We start from the raw sequence: 18255 nt of genomic DNA, 5'->3' as shown, positions 1-18255 counted from the left end.
GAGAGCTCCCATTTATTGGAAGCTGTTCAGATAAATTGGCTCCCTTGCCATTTCCCCACTATAACAGGCTGGTTCTCTCATCCACTTCATTGTTTGCTGTGGTGTATCTCTCCAGACCCACAGTCAGCTTGTCACAGCTGTAGGGATCTGAGTCCCACGGCTGCACACTCTGGGTCCAGCAGAACAGCACCAGGCAGTGCAGCAAAGTCCTTCAAAGCTCTGGCAGCCCTGGCTGCAGGCTGCTGCTGGGAGCTCTGGGTTCTACAGTGCAGATGCCCTCAGACTCAGGGGCTCTCATCCTGGTTAAAACTCCCGTGAGCTCAGGGATGTCCTTCTGGCTTCCAGTCATGAATTTTGGAATTTCAGGATCTTTCTGCACCACCGGTAATACAACTTGACAATGTTGTAGTAGCTGGATTTTTTTGTGGTCAGTACAGTAGGATGATTCACACAACACTGAAACATTGAGCATAAAAGTAAGTTTCTGCTTTTTTGGCAGGTGACATGTCATACCTTGAACAGCAAGTGCCAGCTGAAAGTGAAGAGTAACACATGCTATTGCTGCGATCTGTACAACTGTGAGAAGTAAGTACCTGTGTGCATTCCATGGCCTCTGAGAAATTCTTGGTTGGTTGTCCTTACTCATAAATGGTAGGGCCTGAAGAAGTAACACAAGGAGCTTGTATGCTGAGAAATCCAGTTCCTCTGCAATTGAAGTCCTGATACCAACATGAAGTAGGTCAGTTGTTTTTCATTAGTGTTGATATTATTTCAGTTTCTTTTTCTTTAAATACATCCATCATTCAGTTACGTCCCTGTTCAGAGATATTGTTGGACTGGCAATGCATTTTTCCCATTAAATTTACTGAATCTTCTGCTTGGCTCACCCTTTGCACATCTCACTGTCTCATTGAATCACAGAATGGTTTGGGTTGGAAGGAACCATAAGGACCACCTAGTCACATGGCAGGGACACCTTCCACTGGACCAGGCTGCTCAGAGCCTCATCCAGCCTGGCCTTGGACACTTCTGCTGATGAGACATCCACAACTTCTCTGGGCAATCACCACCCTCACAGTGAAGAATCTCTTCCCAATATCTAAATTTTCCCTGTTTTTGTTTAAAACCATTTTGCCTTGTCTTATCTCTACCTGACCTTGTAAATCATCTTACCATGCACTCTCATGCAACCTCTGCAACCCTCTACAGTTCAGCCACAGACACTTTTCCCTCTTTCCCCCTGTCTATTTCTCATTTTTCTTCCTTCCTACATCTATTTTGTTTTAGTTTTGCCTCCACGTCACATGCTAGCAGCCCTGAATAACCCCGCTCCTCTGTAAGACTTGGCTAGTGTGATACCAAACATAAACATTTTAGGCACAGGGCAACAAGGTGTGAACAATCAAGCTTCTATACAAAAGCTTCTGCATGAAAAAGTAGCCCTTAGCCAGATGATAACTAGAGAAGTAAAATGACATCTGGGACTAGAGGGAAGTGATTTATGCATGCACATTTCTTATGCAGATGGGAGACACAAAGTGAATGAAGGTCTATGGAACGGATTAAAATCCTATGTAGAGTCTTTTGCTTATGTAGGAAGTGTTAAATCTGGACATGATGGAGGTATACGAAACAAGTGGGAAAGGTAGAGAATGCTCAACTTTAGTACCTTTTCTATGACAGACAGATGATGGAACATCGTATTTGTAATGCACTATGTATATAGTGAGAATGCTTCCTTTGGAGTGCACAGTTAATACCTGCATGGTGACACTGAACCAAACAGCCCAGCTCAACACAGAAAAGGATAGGGATGTTAAAGGGGTGGAAGTATTTGGAATTGTCAAAAAAAGTGACTGAAACTGTTGCTAAAAGTATAAAGTACCCACAAGGAGAGATGAGGCATATTTCCCTTTCAGATGGAGATCCTCAGTGCCATTTTTCTAAGACATTGAGTTTGTTTGAAACACTTGGGTCTGATCACTGCTGTGACATTATTCAATGATATAATTATAACACACAGTGTGTGTTCTGCTATTGTCAACATTCTACAGTGGACATCAAGATCTTATGGCATGGACAAATCCAGGGTAAATAAGCAGTCACACTGCTCTGGAGACTTGGCAATTCCAGTTCACAGGATGGCTAGAGAGAAGTAGGAGGAGACACAGGCCCACAAAGTGATTTTTTGTCAGCCATGGAATAGACCGATATGAAGGCAGGATTGTAAATCTGATTTCCTCACCCTCATGGCAGCAGAAGCTGTAGGTTTGTTTAATTAAGATGGGCTCATGGCAGGGCCCAGGTGAAGTCAACAGTAGTAGTACTTCTTCAGTGCCAGAACCATGACCTGAACCATTTATTGGATTGTTGTGGTTGCTAACCCATGACATGGATATTTCCAAAAGTTACTGTGCCTGGATTGGTTCTTCCCAGAAATGTTGTGAACTGCTCTGCAGAGCTTTCCCTAACAACCATCTCCACTGCTGCCCCGTGCACTGGGGGTGGAGGAACAGAAGAGTGAACACAAACTGCTCACTTCTGGTTTCCACCATAATCTGATGGCAATCTGGCAATTTCCTAACAGTGGAAAAACAGGCTTGGCATTTAAAAAAACCTTTCAAACTCAAATAGCTGCCCTAGGAGCTCATTAGTGGGCTCACATTAAGGCAGGTACCGGAAAGAACTGCGGGAACCTGTGGTTTCAAATTTTGCAGTAGGATATTTCTGGCTTTTGGCAAGACAGTGAGGTGTAACTTCACCACATACCTGATTTACAATAACTAATGTGGTGTAGAAATATGAACAAAGATTTCTGGATAGTAAAATCCAGAGTGTAAAGACATCTTTATACTGTAGTGTGTTTTATTACTTTGGAACCACAGACACCATAAACGAATGTATGCTGGCAATATCTCCCTTCCTGTGGTTGAATTGATGCTTAAGCAGCTTGCCTTCCCCAGTTTCTGAGATGCCAGATTTCTAGGTGAGCTAGGAAAAAAAGCAAAGCCAAGCAAGTTTTATCTGGTAACTAAATGACAAGGGCAGCATCCATGTACCAAGGCTATGTCTCTGTTTAGAGACACTGAACAAAAGATAAAGTGTCCATGCTGGTAACCATCACAAATGGTTAGTCCAACTAATACAAACCAGGGTTGGTATTAGTTGGACTAGATTTGATGCTGGCCTTAGCAGAGCCAGTTTTTCAGCAGGGCTTTCTCCAGTTCTGAGCAGTTTTTGGTGGGAGCAGGGATGTAGTACTTTGCCAAAGAGGCAAACAAGCAGGAAGGAGTCAGACCCTGTAGTGCTCTATCTTATGTGCAAACCCATTCCCACCGCAGTGGTTGTCTGCATTCTCTTCCAGTTCAGACCAGTCCTCCAGCTACTATGAGTTTCTGGGCGTGAGCAGCTGCCAGGACGTGCTTCACCTGTACAGACTGTTGTGGTCCTCCACAGTCCTCAACATCATCGGGTTGTTTCTGGGCATTATCACGGCAGCCATTCTGGGGGCATTCAAAGACATGGTAAGGCTCACAGTCTTTTGCCTTGCATGAGGGCTTTCTGCTTGTTGGCATTATCAAATTAGTTAAAACCAAGGAAGTATAAATGTACAAAGGAGGTGCTTTAAATTTGTTTCCTGGGTGTTGTGGGAGTCTGGAGTGTTATGAGCCACTGCACAAAGTGAGTGTAACCCAGGTTCTTGTTAATAGCTCCTTTGGGGCAGATTAGAATGAAAGAACACTGAATGATCAGTGGTTGTAAATAAACAGTGTAGGGTTTATTACAGAACAATTTGGTTGCAAAGGAACACAGGTATGGAGCCATTTTATATTATTACAATATAATAATAATTATATTATTAGATAATAATCTAATACTACAGATCATTATCTATAGTAATATTACAACACAAAAGCATTGCAGATGGATGCAATATGAAAGCCCAACAACATCATCCGAGGACACACACAAGGGAAAAAAAGACTGAGAGAAAGTATGAGTGTGAGGCTCTCACCACCCACAAGATTTGGTTGCTGCACAATCTTGGTTAAAGTGGTGGTTGCTGGCCACATCTGTCTGGAGGAGGAAATCCCCAGAACACAGCATCTCTTGGGTCTATATTCACTCAGGTTCAGGTGGGAATGCTCAGGTAGCCCCCACTAGGCGGGGAGCTTGATCTAATTGTGTGAATCATGGGATGCTTCAGGAGTCCTTGACACCTTCTAAGATAACACAGCTGCCCATCCTAGCAGCAGCTGAGTAAGTTAAGTCCTATCAGCAGAGAGAAACATGCTGAGGCCACAGGCAAATGTCCTGAATTCCCTAATACTTCCCTGGGGGAAGGAGGGGAAGTCCCACTACCCAGGGGTCTGTGCAAGGGAGCACAACTTAGCATGACAAGGGGCACAATCCTCTGCACAGGATCCATCTCCTGTCTCACTCACAGCCCATCATTCTCCCTGTGCCTTATCAGATCAGCGGTTCAGCCACTACACACTCGAAAGTTCACCTGCTCCATCTCAACCAAGCACCCTGGGGTCTCAACAAATGGGATGTTTTGAGTTATTGTCCCTTAACAATTCAACCTCTTTCATGGATTTATACCTTTAGGCAAAGCTGCTGCCAGCTGTTCAGATGGGTGCAAGTGCAGCTGTGAGAAGTGTGCAGAGAGCCTGAGTCCACCTGACCTGTCTTGCTCAAACCTAAGCTTACATGAGATTTGGGCTGATGCTTTGATACAGCTCTGTGCTTTGCCATCACTGCACTGCTGGTAAGGAGCACTGAGCCAAGATGTTCCTGGGAGAACGGCAGTCTCCATGATCTGGCACATTCCCTTGCTGGGAGGCAGAGCCCGGGTCGTCTGACTGGGTGGCATAAAAGCATGGAGGGAAATCACAGCAGCTGTGGATGTGCAGCTTGACCCCAAGCTTAGCTGGAGTGAATCTGTCAGGGCTCCAGCTAAAAACCTCATCTGAATAAGCTGTTCAATGTCTCCACTGAGCGTCAGCAGAAGAAAGATGTCAGTTCAAGAGAAAAATGAGTTTGTGCCAGTCACCTCAGCTTGTGAAAGTCTTACTAAAGCAGCAATCCAAAATGCAATGACCACTCCTTGCTTTTTTAGGGTTCTTTTGAGTTAGTACCAGAGATAATTTGCTAATCTGCTGCTCCCTTTTCTTACAAAAGGAGTAGCTCCTGGGGGAAGACAAGGACCAAGAAAACATCAAGCAGAAGAGGAAAAGAAAGGGATTTGGGACTGAAATAAAAAGGGCAAAAAGCCCCATTAAAATGTATGAGAGAACTATTTACTTTGCTTTAAGATTTCACCTTCTTACATAAATGCTTACTGGCATTCTGCAGGTAAAACTGCAAAGCCCCCTGAAATGCCTCACAGCATTGCTTTGGGTTTGACTTCCAGAAAGCACAAGGCCAGGCTGACTAGTCAAACAAAAAACATCATGTTTGTATCTGGGGAATGCTGGCAGTCAACCCATGTTACAAAGGGGAGAGTTTGCAAAACAGTGCCCTTTCCTTTAAACCCATCATATTTCCTGGACATCAAAAAAAAAAGTTTATTTTGGTTATTTCAGCTTTTCTTTCTTGTGACAAATTCCCTGCAGACCCTGGCACGCTCCCTGTGGTTTTGCTGCCTGCCTGAGGGCAGTGCTGGCTCAGTGGGAAATGTTTCATTCTCCCCTGACCCTCAAGGTGTCAGCTCAGTGGCTGCAGTGTCACCCATGGGGCTGCCCTCTGTGGTCTGCAGGGTGCTGGGGCAGCTGCTCTGGTTGCATTAGGAACCCTCCTTTTAAGATCTACAGCATGCTTGGATATGGGACATAGAGGTAGTTACCTTAAAGTCACCTCTAACAAAAAGCAGATGAAGATATTACGTCAATAGATGTAGCTGGACTACCCAAAATGATAACACACTGTGATTATTTCTTACAAAAGTTGCAAGTAAAGAATTCCATGGAAAATTTCCCTTGCTGATGCTGAGTTAATCTAGAAACTCCCTTCCCTGGCCTGGTATTCATTGGATGACTTCTGGATGTTTTTCCAACACACCTTGCCAAGGAATCTGCCTGCCCTGAGTTTAGGGCTGTATTAATCTGAACTACTGATAGTCCTGAGGGGAGGATGGGGGGAGCAGGGGTGTGGGAAGGGGATGCCTGTTAAATTTTTTTTAATTAGTCTCCTTCTTGCAGTTCTTAAAGAAATCTGAACAGATTAAATAGCATTGCTTTATCCCCTCACTTCTTCCGTCACCCTGCTCTAAGAAGGAATGCAAAACTAACCCCTAATTACTGAGCTACTTGCCATGGGTTTATGTCTTAACACTCATGCAACTAAAGGTGCAGCCTGACGTGAAAAGCATCTGGAGGTCAGTCATAAATACTCTGGCAGGTCTGTGTGAGGCCAGTGAGCTGACACTGTTAGCACTCCCTGGCTAGTTCATTACTCCTCATCTCTTTGACCTGGGTGTTGCTGCAGTTTAGAATGTCTCAACCTACCCATGCATTTTAGGTGAGTAATTTAACAGAGTAATTACTGGAATACTTGATAAAAGCTTCCAACCAGCTTCAGTAACCACAAATTGTTGCTGGCCCTGGCTGAGAGCAGATAGCATGATAATAAGGTGCTCTGATTAGTAGATGCAGCGTGGATGACTCCCCAGATTTGTCTTCTAGGATTGTTGAGATGTTCATCCTTAGCAATCAGAGAGCATTGCTCTGTGGATGGATGGAATGTGAGAGGACTGAGAAGAGTCACCAAGAGAAGAAGCCAAAGGGGGTCAAACAGCAGCATCCAAAGAGACTCACACCAGAAAGCTGGTGACAGATGCAGAACAGGCATCTGTATTTCACATCTGTGGGTAAATCAAGTGTTTCTTGGCTTATTTATGTCAGAGGGATTGGATTTTATCCCTCCTCTGAGGGAGGAAGGGCGCACTCTGGAGCTGTGACACTGGCCCCAAATCCTTGGTTCTGAAACAAGCAGGATACCTGCTCCTCCCTACTCCTGAGACAGTCTTTTCCTCTGTCCCCATCATATCCACCCAGCAGGGCAGGTAGAAAGCTGGGTACCTTGCAGATGAGAGTATTCTGAGTAGGGTGCCTTGAAGATGAGAGACTTGCCTTCTCCCATGAAATAAGTTCTCTGCCTTTGATCCTAGCCTTTCTCCATGCCAGCTCCTGAAATGACAAATTTCTCCAGAAAACTAAGGCCTAGATTTTTCAGTAACCTTATATGGTACATCAGTGACCTAGATGATATTTTCCATGTACAAACACAATTAATATACTTCTTTCTCAATCACAGAGAGATCTCATACTGTCTCCAGAGGATGCAGTGGTTTATATCTCCCACTGGTAAATTTGAAAGGAAATGCCAAAACAAAACAAAAACAAAACAAAAACAGAAACAAACACAAATTAAAAAAAAAAAAGAAAATAAGGAAAAAAAAAAAGAAAAGAAAAAAAAATCCTGGCTGCTGCTTTCAGCATTTGTCTGGCAACTACTGTATTTCATTATTCCAGTGAAAAGAAAATTCCATGCTCTCATGTGGAGGAATCTGCTAACAAAAACACAGGAAATAAAAGAAACCACTGGATTTATCTCATGAAAATATTTCACAAATCTCTGTTGGTCTGCTGTTCTTCACAAATTGTTATATAGCACAGGGTTTTAGGGTTTAACACAAAACCTCTTTCACATTTAGCTTCTGTTCTTTTTTCCTGATGCTGGTTTAATGTGAGCTATTACTTCTTCCTGCAAGCTTCATTTTGCATTCTAATTAAAAGACATGCCAATAAAGCCACGAGAAGGATTTTCTGCAGTAGGAATGAGGTAAGCACATTGCAAGTGATGCTGGAGAGCCAGCAGCAAACTCCATTTCCCAAGTGAGACTGAGCTGTGAAAGAGGAGCAACCGGTCTGGAAAGGGAGATCTAGGTAAATCTGTGTAGGGAAGCAGAGAAAAAAGACTTGAGGGAATCAGGTAGCTGCTATTGGAAGTAGTCAGCAGCAAATGGTGAAGGACTTGGTGTTTGGTGCTGGATGAAGAAGAAGAGAAAGCCAACACTGTATGCTGTGCTCTTCAGGGTGTCTCGGATCTGGAGTGGTGCCAGTGCTTCTGCAACTGTTGCTAGGGAAGCACCAGCAGCCTTTTTCCAAGGAAAGAAGATTAAAATAGCTGTGTATTTTTACTCAGAAAATTCATTCCGGATACACCCTCCTCTCATTCTGTCTGCTCCTTGGTTTTTTGTACTACTGGTATTGTGTTGGAAAATAGAAAGTTGTTGTGTTAGGAGCAGTTTCTGCTCCAGACCCCTCTACATTGTACTGATACACTGTTGTCTTCTGTGCTCAACAGGTACCTCTGTCCCAAATGGCTTTCAGTGCTGCACCTCCTCCTCAGATCCTGTACAATCCTGCCCAGCAGATCCTGACATACGCTGGGTTCTGTCCTTCCACAGCAACAATTCCTGCATATCCATCCTACCCATTACCCCTTCAGGTACAGTACAAAACCTCACCCTTCTCAGCCCTCAGGAAAGCATAAGTACAAACTCTGCAGAGGTAGGTCTCAGCTGGATCCCAGCTCCCAGGTTTGTCTGTGGGATGGCTTAGTCTGTGCCTAGTTTTTTGGTCTGTTCTCAGACCTCAGGCTTTCTCTGGTTGTCCTTTGGACTCTTACCTGCTGATGAGGTAAGAGTAGCCAAGAGGAGAGAGAGAAGGGGATAGAAACACATGGAATTAAGCTGAAAAGATTCATATAAGTAGTCGTGAGGATCCATTGTGACTGTTCAGTCCTGTGTCCCCTGAGAAACAGAAATATGTTGCATTTACCCCAAATTCTTATCTGCACTCCAAAACAAACACAGTTATTCCCCTAGATTTCTACTTTTTCAAATAAGTGTGTTCCTTTCCCATCATAACATTCAGAGGCAGACACCACCAGCTGTCCCCAAGTCAGGAGAGGTTAGTAAGAAACACTGGGATCCACTGGGATGGTTAGTAAGAAACAATAGGAAAACTAAACTCTGTTCCTGGGGAAAAAATAAAAGTAAGCCACCTCCCTGTATGCATGAACTCATTATGTTGCAGTTTGGAAAGAAGTAATTTCTGCATCAGCATATGAATTTAAAAAAGCATAATAAACTTATTCAAAGGTACAAATAATGAATGATGGAAGCAGAAATGGTGAGGAACAGCCAAAAGCTCAACTTTGCTTCTGTTGCTTGAGAGCTGTGGGCTGAATCCATTGCACTGGAGGTCTGTGGTCCTCATGTCCCATTTAAGTGCTTCAAGCTGCTGCATTCAGACCTTCACAAGCCCTGCTCAGATGGTTGTAGTCCTTAATCCCAGTCTGGGTCTGGGATTCATCTGGCTGAACACAGGGGCTGTTGGCATGTAGGGAATCTAGTGCTGCCTGATAATGAGCTCAAGCAGACACCTCTCCCCTGCTGCTACTCTGAGAGGGTCCAGGTTCAGGTCCCGTTGTCCCTGGGTCACATCTGTGTGCACATCTGGGATATCCCATGGCATCCCAAAACAGCTGGACACTTAGATGTGGGAAACTGAATTAAGTTTTAGCTGTCCACAGAGTAGAAGACCTTGCCTGAGCTGGTCTGCCCTTTAGAGTCACCAGTGGATTATCTCAGGTTAAGGTATATGACATTCATTCCTGGTCCTCTGCTGAATCCAGTACGTCACTGAATAAATGCTTGCCAGAGGGACAAAGTCTATAAAATACATCAGCCAAATGGCAAAAAGAAAGGGTGATAGCAGGAATGCATTTTGAAAGGATGTAATCAGCATTTCTTTTGTTTACTGTGATGTGCCAACAAAAGGATACATCCCTTACTGGTACAGTTCAGCCACAACAGTCTTGGTAACAGGCCTGCCAGCCAGGCAGGTAATGGTCCTGATTAGCTGGACAGGGACTGGTGGTGATGACAGCAGGTATGGGCTGTGCCTGTTATTCCTGCTAGAGAAGAGCTCACTGCAGAAACAATTCCAGGCAAACAGATGGAAGCAGTGCTTGCAGTTTGAGAGGGAAGCAACAACTCCAAAGTAAATAAAACCCCAAGCCAACCCAAGCTCACAACAACTACGTTTGGAGCTGATGTATCTAGCAGGTCTGTCAGTATACCTGCAGTGCCTCAGAGAGTTAAAGGGCCTAAATGAGCCTTCCTGTTGGGATGTCCCCATTCTCACTCACTAAGTCACCCTGTGGTAGAAATGCAGGATAACATTCTCCTTGCCAGGAGAATTTGGCCCAGGGCAGCAGCCCCTGCTCACATGGACCCCATGGAGGAATCAAACAGCTTGGCATGGGGACTGCCAGTCCTGGACAGCTCTGCGATGCCATTGTCCAAGGGCCAGCCCTGCTCCTGGTCTTCTACATTGTGACTATTAAGTTTTTTTAAACATCACTTGCTCGGATTTTTCATTTCCCTTGAATAAGTGCCATGATTACTTTATCTTGTTTTTAAATTCCAGGCATTTTAGTTCACTTAAAGTCTAAACCTGAGGGGAGCTGAGCCCAAGTCTTCAGCTGAAGCCCATAGACTGTCATGTGCTGGTGTATGAGAGGAGGAGTAAAATCCACACCCTCTTGAAATCAGTGACAAAACTTGGTTTAAAGTAGTAGGATTTTACTTTACTGTATTATTCCCTACATGCATTCTTTTGTTTTAATGAACCCTGCTTGTTCCTGAAGATGGCCTACTTCCCAAACTCTGTTTATTTTTCATGCCTTTTTCTCCCAAAAGCCCCAGCATATCTGATTGCCAAAGAGGGAGACAAGCCCACCTGTAAAATATTCTCTTAAAAGGAACTTACATTTGGCAAAGGAGTAAGACCTTGCATTTATGCAAGTATTATAACTGAGATTAATTACATCTGAGGTAATTTAAATTTCACGGTGATGCCTGGAAACAGCAGCTACATGCAACATAATCAGTCAGTCAGGTGCTGTGCCTCACCCAGGAAGCTAAGTGTCTTTTCCTGCAGAAATTCCTGTTCTGCTCTATTGCCCAGCTGTCTGCACAATGTCTATTAAAAATGACTTGGGTTACAGATGGAATCTGTCTTGTTTCACTAGAGACCCTGCTACACTTAAGCAGGTGCTTTAGAACTAAAGCTAATGTGCTGCAGTGCATGAGAAATTTAATCATGGGGCTTATTATGTAACACATGGCAAACAACACAAAACTGCAATGGGGTTGTAATCCTTTACTGAAGAAGTTTTTTCTTTGTCTGATACAGCCTGCCAGCAATTTTCCAGGAACGTCATCTACTGACATTTCTTTATCAGAAGAAACTCAGCCTCCATCTCAGTCCAGCTCCAGCTATGGTCTCCCCCCAAATGCTCCAGCCCTCTATACACCAACTTACTGCTTGCCTGGAGAAAAACCTCCACCATATGCACCATAGAACAAAGAAGTTATTTTAGTAGCTGGTAGGCTTTTATTTTGTTTTAAAGAAACCTCTGGAAACTGTGCTGTGCAGGCACTAGACTTCCCAAAGCAGCCCAGCACAGAGTGTGTTACTGCCACTACTTCCAGGGCAGAGCCTGGAGCTGTAAGGGCAGGCACACCATCACTCTGTTTGCCTGCAGTCAGATGTAGTAGAACTTTCTGGCTATTGTAAGCATGAGATGTTTCCCTCTCAGTCCACTGCAGAATAGATTTTCTTCAATAGGAAAAATGAAGAAAACACTCTGGATATGTGTTCTGCTTTCATAAACAAATATCGAGGGGTTTTAGCCTGTGTTGTCTGAGTGGGTAGCTGGGAGCTCTCAGAATCAATCATTTTGGGTAGCAAGAGTTTGTTTGCTTGTAGTGTTTAATAATTCTTCTCATGAAAGTGTTGTACCAATAAAGTGTGGCAATTATTTTACAAAGAAGTTCACTGTGTGTATTTATACTATACCTAAGGCTGTGTATATTTGGAAGGAAAGGAAAACAAAAGGACAGAGGAAGAAGTACCCTATCAAACAGCTTCCCTTTTCAGATAGAAAGGCTAATTCTATTGGGACTGTTTTAGCTGAACTTTGTGCCAGTCTAGCCTGCATAGTAAAATGTCCCATTAATGCACTAAAAATACCATTTCCAGACATGCATTTAGGCTACACTTCAGTGTTCAAATTAATTCTTTTCTAGTCAAAAAAGCACCACAACCAAAACCATTTTAGGTTAAATGCTTCCTACTTATTTTTAAGGTAATCCAAGGCCTAATGCAGATATTTTTCAATGACTGAAACAGAGTGAATGAAGGGGCCTAAATACTTTTAAAATTTATTTATTTTCTCCAAAGGCTAAGCAGCAATACCTTTGGCAGTGCCATTGACAGGAAAAAGCCACGTCCCTGTAGTCTGCACTCTTGTCTGCTCACTGTGCACCACATTAGCTGGGATTCCTTTTGGCACACGCCTGCCATATTTTGGGACAGGAGTACTTAGAACCAGCATGAAAACCCTTCTAAATGCTGCATCCCTTCACTGCATTTTGCTCCTGCAGGAAGGGTGTTGGTCTTGTTTGCTCCATAGATCTTACAGACTAGACAGCAATGAAGATCTCAAAATTTCTCAAAATGCCAAAGAGTAAAACAGAGAACGGAAGGTATTGTTCATTAACATTTTAAGCAGCTGCTCTGTATTATGAAGATATAGAAAAAAACCCTGTATAAACAAAACTAGCTTACGTGACAGTTTCCTTTGAAAGAAAGTGACACCATCAGACGTGCGTAAAAAAAAAAATAGAGTGATCATCCTTCTGCATAATACTTTGCAACTTCCAAGAAATATCTGTTAATTCATGTGTTTTATCTCTATGTATAAAAAGCAGATTCAGTACTGATACACATAAGAAGAGAGATTAATTAACATGGACCATAAAAGCCACCTCTTGTTCAATTAAGGTTTTTCTGAGATGCAAAGTTTTAGGCCAGTGAGTAGTGATGAGGTGCCTTATGTTATACAAACAAGTTATACAAACGAGGCTGAAAGAAACAGAAGTCAGAGAAGAGACCACTGGTTTTGTTTTAAACACTTATTTAATCTATCCAAAATTCTTAGTTCTTGTGCAAATACATGCTCTGAAAAGCACAGTCAGTCTGATTATGAAATAAGTGAAGCCACATATTCACTTTTTTTATTTGCTATGAATACTACCAGGGGAACCACCTGGGTTCGTTTTGAGAACTCCAAGTCAAGAGCAGACTTGGTCCCTTTAGGCTGAGCACCTAGATTAACTGAACAAAGATAAAATCAATGTTTCTCATGGGTTGAAGCAAGTGAGAAGGAATGAAGGAATGCTTATGGCAGCTATCTCTTCCTCCAAACTTTCTCCAGTATGGTACTGTGATAGGGTATTAAAAAAAATAACCTTTACACAATCTCTCCTTCTGCCCCCACCTCTTCTACCATTCTCCAGACTGAGCAATTCTGAGTCTCTCTTCTAAACCACATTTTGAGTCAGGGTGCATTGTGGTCTGTGCAAAATATCTTCACATACATGCACACATATGCAAAGTCCGGAAGCAATTCCTGTTCTGACTTAGAAAATGAAATGCTCTTGTACATGTGACATTTATTATGGAACGGCAGAGTACCATAACATACCACAGGATTCACATTTCCAGGACCCAAAATAATTCTGGCCTCATAAATAGTGTCACTTACATTAACACAAAGGTCAGACATGTTTGTTATTCATTTATGCCACATGACAGCTTCTTGGGAACTACCACTGAGATTTTACAACAATACCAGACATGAAACTATTTTGCTAGCATGTTTCATTTGAAAAGAACAAAGTAAAATAGGGCTTGTTTCATCTTCTTGGTTTAAAAATAGGTGTCTTCCAAGCCTGTATTTTTTTTTCAGTGGAGTTACTCCAAGTTTAATTGATGGGAGATTTTTGTGGTTGAACCCCATCCAGCAGCCCAGGCCCAGGCAGCCGCTCACTCACTCTCCCTGGCTGGGATTGGGGAGAGAATCAGAGGGGTAAAAGTGAGAAAATTCATGGGCTGAGATAGAGACAGTTTAATAGGTAAAGCAAAAGCCACACACACCAGCAAAGCAGAACAAGGAATTCATCCACCAGTTCCTGTGAGCAGGTGTTCAGACATCTCCAGGATAGCTGGGCAATGTCCCGTGGAGCAGTGATTTGGGAAGACAAAGACCATCACTATGAGTGTCCCTCCCCATCCCCTTTTGTCCCCCAGCTTTATGTGCTGATCATGATGTGGGATATGCCTCTGGTCACTTGGGATCAGCTGTCCCAGCTGTGTTCCTTCCTAACTCCTTGTGCACCCCCAGCTCCCTCACTGGTGGGTGGGGTGAGAAACAGAAGAGGTCTTGGCACAGTGCAAGCCCTGCTCAGCAAAGGCTAAAACATTCCAGAGTTATTGACATTGTTTCCAGCACAAACCCAAACTAACAGCCCCATACTGGCTACTGTGAAGAATATCAACAAAAACAAGCAGAGTTGTATTCTAGTAAAGAACCAAAATGACCATGAAAAACATACAGAAAATAAAACACCGCAGTGTGGACATTCTATTAAACAGAGTATCTTCAGGATTTCCAGCTCTTACTAAAGATAACTAATCTATTCTTTCTTGGATAGTCCATCAAATCACAGATTGATCCAGAGTCATTAGCTGTAGCATAAAGCACTGTCAGGAACAAGGTGGTTTCCCTTGCTCACCTGAAAAAAAGAAAAAATATAGAACTACTCCTGGGTTTTCCTATCTATGCACAGTCTGCCAGTAAGTTATTACTGTCTAGTAGGAAATTTCCTTTTGAACTTGTGTCTGGTCAGACCTGACAGTAGGTCCTTCTCCAAGTATAAATGAGTAGGCTGGTTGAAAGTGTTAAAGTTCTGTTCTTTTCTGCCCTACTGCATTACTGCTGATTGATTTGTTCATGATAAGAGGCTATGATGCCCTGTGTAATGGCTAATAGACTACCTTCCTCTTCTCTGCTAAATAAAGCAGGCAACCTTGCCAGAAAACGTGCTTGGAATCGTCTTCCCCTTCTTTCCTCTTTTCCTCTGGGACAGTTGTATCTTCACAGTTCGGTCACAGATGTTGCCACACATGAGGATTATTAGACTAATGTGTCATCTCATTATCTGCTTAGGGAAAATGTAACATGGCTGGCCAAGAATAATTTATAATAGACCTTGCGGAATTAGACCTTTTCATGCTAATCCTCCAAAGGATGGTGTAACCTTAGCCACCCAGTACTTGGATTTTGCACCACAGCATATTGCAAGATTACTCAGTTTATTAATTTGATGAAAGACAAGGACCAAATAAAACAAGATTTAAGTGACTGAAGACAGGCTAGGCAAAGCCCATCCCAACCTCAGAAGGATGGCTGAAAAGCTGAACACACTTCATGACTCTAAAACCTTTCCTGCATAAACCCTCACAGATATTTTCACCTCGTGCAGTTCAGCCTGGCTAACTCTCACAGCTCAAGCCTCTCTGCTCCCACTAGGCTCACAGTGAATGAGCCAGCCTAAAAATGCAGCAGCAAAAACATATCATCACCAGATAATATTCCCCAATTCTTAACACCTCATCATTTGCTCCAGCAGCTATTGACACAAAAGCCGTATGGCTTTCAACTTATTGAGTCTTTTCTTCTAAATGTTTCCTGCTGACCCAACTTCATTTTCCATTTTCCATTTTCTGTTGACCAAGAGTTTTTCTAAAGGTCACAGCTGAGTCTTTTTTCTGTGGTACCAGAAAGACAAGCTCTAGCAATAGGAATAGCAGCCACCTTTTGCTCTGCAGCTGAGAAGATATGAAATACTGATGTAAACATATAAACCCAGAATCTCCAAAAAAATTAAAAGGAAAAAAACCCCCAAACCCCAAAAAACACCACCTAACCCCCCACCCGCCCAACAAAAAAACCAGCTCTTCCCTCTCCTCCCCTCAGTGTAACCTCCACATCAGGCACAGTCTGAGTCACTGTCTTCAAATACCCGAATACAGAATAACCTCAGTACAGGTAAATTAAAAACTTGTATGTAAATATTTTATTCTCTCATATTTTGCAAATCAGAAAGCAGTGTTTGGTAATAAAAAATAATACAGAATTATTATTTTTCTTCCAGTCCACACTCATATTACCAGGTTTCCCACATTACAGAATAAACTGTCTCTTACAGATTTAAGATAGTATTCACTTTCAGTATATTCTGTACTTTTGACTTATTTAACATTAGTCTTCTGAACTATTTACAAATATATTACAACGTTTAAACCTCAAAGCAAAGAGTATTTCAATAATCAATTTGACATAAGGATCAGTAGCTTCTACATAACTTCAGTGTTTAAGAGAAACTATACACGCAGTGCGGTAGATCTGAATAATTTATATCTTTTAAAAAAAGAAAAGCACTGAAAGTTTCTAAGTATAAAACTTTCGCATTGCAGTGGTACCTACTGACCCTCCTGGACCGGAGGGCAGGAATGTGAGGTGATGTCACTGTGCTTGTAGAGAGCCTCATCTAAGTCCAGTGCCGTGTTGCTCAGCTTGAGGGTCATGCAGCCGTGGTAGGATGCGGTGACCGGAGTGGAAGTGACAGGAACGTCTGTCGGAAAGGGGAGATAAATATCTCTGACAGCTGCTTGTAAATAAATACCTGCCTTACCTAGGCTCAGATGGCGCTCACTTCAATGAATTCAAGCTCACCTCTTTCCTTGCTAGGGCTTCTACCTCCCCCTACCCTCTCGCCAGAAGGCAAGAGCACAATCCAGACGTGAGGAAAACACCATCTGTTCTGGTGCACAAAAGCCCTTCTCCCAGGCTGAACCCTCCTCAGCTGCTCTGTGTGTCTGCAAGGCCTCCAGACCTGATGAAACCATGCAACTTTGTGCTGCACAGCAGCAAGGCTTCACTGCAGTGGCACAGTGTGCTCACACCACCCCATGTTTTCCCCCCTCCATCTCTGAACCCTCTGCTTTGTTATTGGTGGAGACATTAGACCTTCCCCTAAAGCTCTTTCTCTTCAAAATAGCTCCCAAAGTATTATATGAAGAATTTTATGACAGGAAAGCACTTCCCATATGCAGCCTCTACCTCTTGCTGGACTAATCTTTCCCATGATTTTGCTGTGTATGAGCACAGGAGGGTTGCTGGCCTTCATCAGAAAGGTGCTGGAATGCATCAGTTGAATTGGTCAGACTAATGAGACTAATTTTTTACTGTGGAGATACACAGTGATGTTCTTTTAATCAGTTTACCAGGGGCAGAAAACAGATGGCAAGGAAGAAGACACTAAGTACAATCCAATAGACTTGAGGAAATTAGTCAGTCTAACTACTAACTTCTGTAATATCATATACACACTGACCATAAACAAACAAAACCCCCCACACAGTAACATAACAACAAGAAAATCTACGTGAGCTCTGTCCTCTACCTTTCCCCAAAGGTCATTACTTTATTTACAACTCCAAGCTGAGCCAATCAAACTAGCTGTGCAATGGAAAATAGTGAAAGTCTCAAAGAATATTTAACTTCACAGTGATTCAGGTAGCTAAATAAATCACTTATCTTTACATCGAAGCAAGGACAACTTGAACAATAGGCTGTCCTGTTGACCCAAGATTACATGAAATTTAAAGTGCTCTGCCTGGAGATATGCAGGGCTGATGTGATCAGATACAGCTCAGACAGAATCTAGGACTGAGTGGGAGAGAGAACATTTGTGGGAGATCAGTAAGCCACAAAGAAATACTATAAATCTCTTCAGCTTCCTAGGAGAGGAGTACCATTGCTCGGTAGTTGCTTTAATTAATGATGTTATCTATTTCCCATTCCTCCTCATTTACCTAAGTTTGTCTGCAAAGTCTGCTTAAAGGAATGCAGCATTTCTGTTGTACTACCTCAGATGAATGTAAACTAAATTTTGAGTCAGAAGGAATTTGAAGTTGTGACTTAACAGCTTGAAGACTCATCTAAGGAGTCAAGCAGATTGCTGTTACATGTGCCACAGGGCTAAGTGAAAGACAGTATGGGCTTTCAGAGGGATTTGTAAGAGATTTAAAAAAAAATCTTTGTGTTGTAGTTGTAAATCTTTCATGTGAAATATTTCATTTTCTATTATGACTAGAAATGGATTGGTCTGAAATGTGGTCATGCAAAGATTTGGAAGCCTAGTTTAAAGGTTCCAGCATCTGGTGGAATGCATATTTTCTGCCAAATCACCTATGCATCACATAAATT

The 18255-nt window shown here is 42.7% G+C and overlaps 2 protein-coding genes across 4 annotated transcripts in view; one reads left to right on the top strand and one right to left on the bottom strand.

Moving 5' to 3' along the window:
• TMEM255B (transmembrane protein 255B) overlaps positions 1–11910 on the top strand; it is a 65961-nt gene extending 54051 nt beyond the window's left edge. For all 3 annotated transcript variants that reach the window (XM_063392718.1, XM_063392717.1, XM_063392716.1), the window contains 4 exons: positions 500–585; positions 3365–3524; positions 8371–8514; positions 11271–11910. In XM_063392718.1, coding sequence (XP_063248788.1) covers positions 500–585; positions 3365–3524; positions 8371–8514; positions 11271–11438 — 558 coding nt within the window. In that variant the 3' untranslated portion in view covers positions 11439–11910. The remainder of the gene's footprint in view (positions 1–499; positions 586–3364; positions 3525–8370; positions 8515–11270) is intronic.
• A 4123-nt stretch (positions 11911–16033) lies between these two features.
• Positions 16034–18255, bottom strand: part of GAS6 (growth arrest specific 6) — a 40238-nt gene continuing 38016 nt past the window's right edge. Inside the window, exon 15 of the mRNA XM_063392715.1 lies at positions 16034–16618. Coding sequence (XP_063248785.1) covers positions 16467–16618 — 152 coding nt within the window. The 3' untranslated portion in view covers positions 16034–16466. The remainder of the gene's footprint in view (positions 16619–18255) is intronic.

This window comes from Prinia subflava, chromosome 3 (genome assembly GCF_021018805.1).
Source record: "Prinia subflava isolate CZ2003 ecotype Zambia chromosome 3, Cam_Psub_1.2, whole genome shotgun sequence".
Classification (NCBI taxonomy): domain Eukaryota; kingdom Metazoa; phylum Chordata; class Aves; order Passeriformes; family Cisticolidae; genus Prinia; species Prinia subflava.
This window is presented reverse-complemented; position numbering and strand designations above follow the sequence as displayed.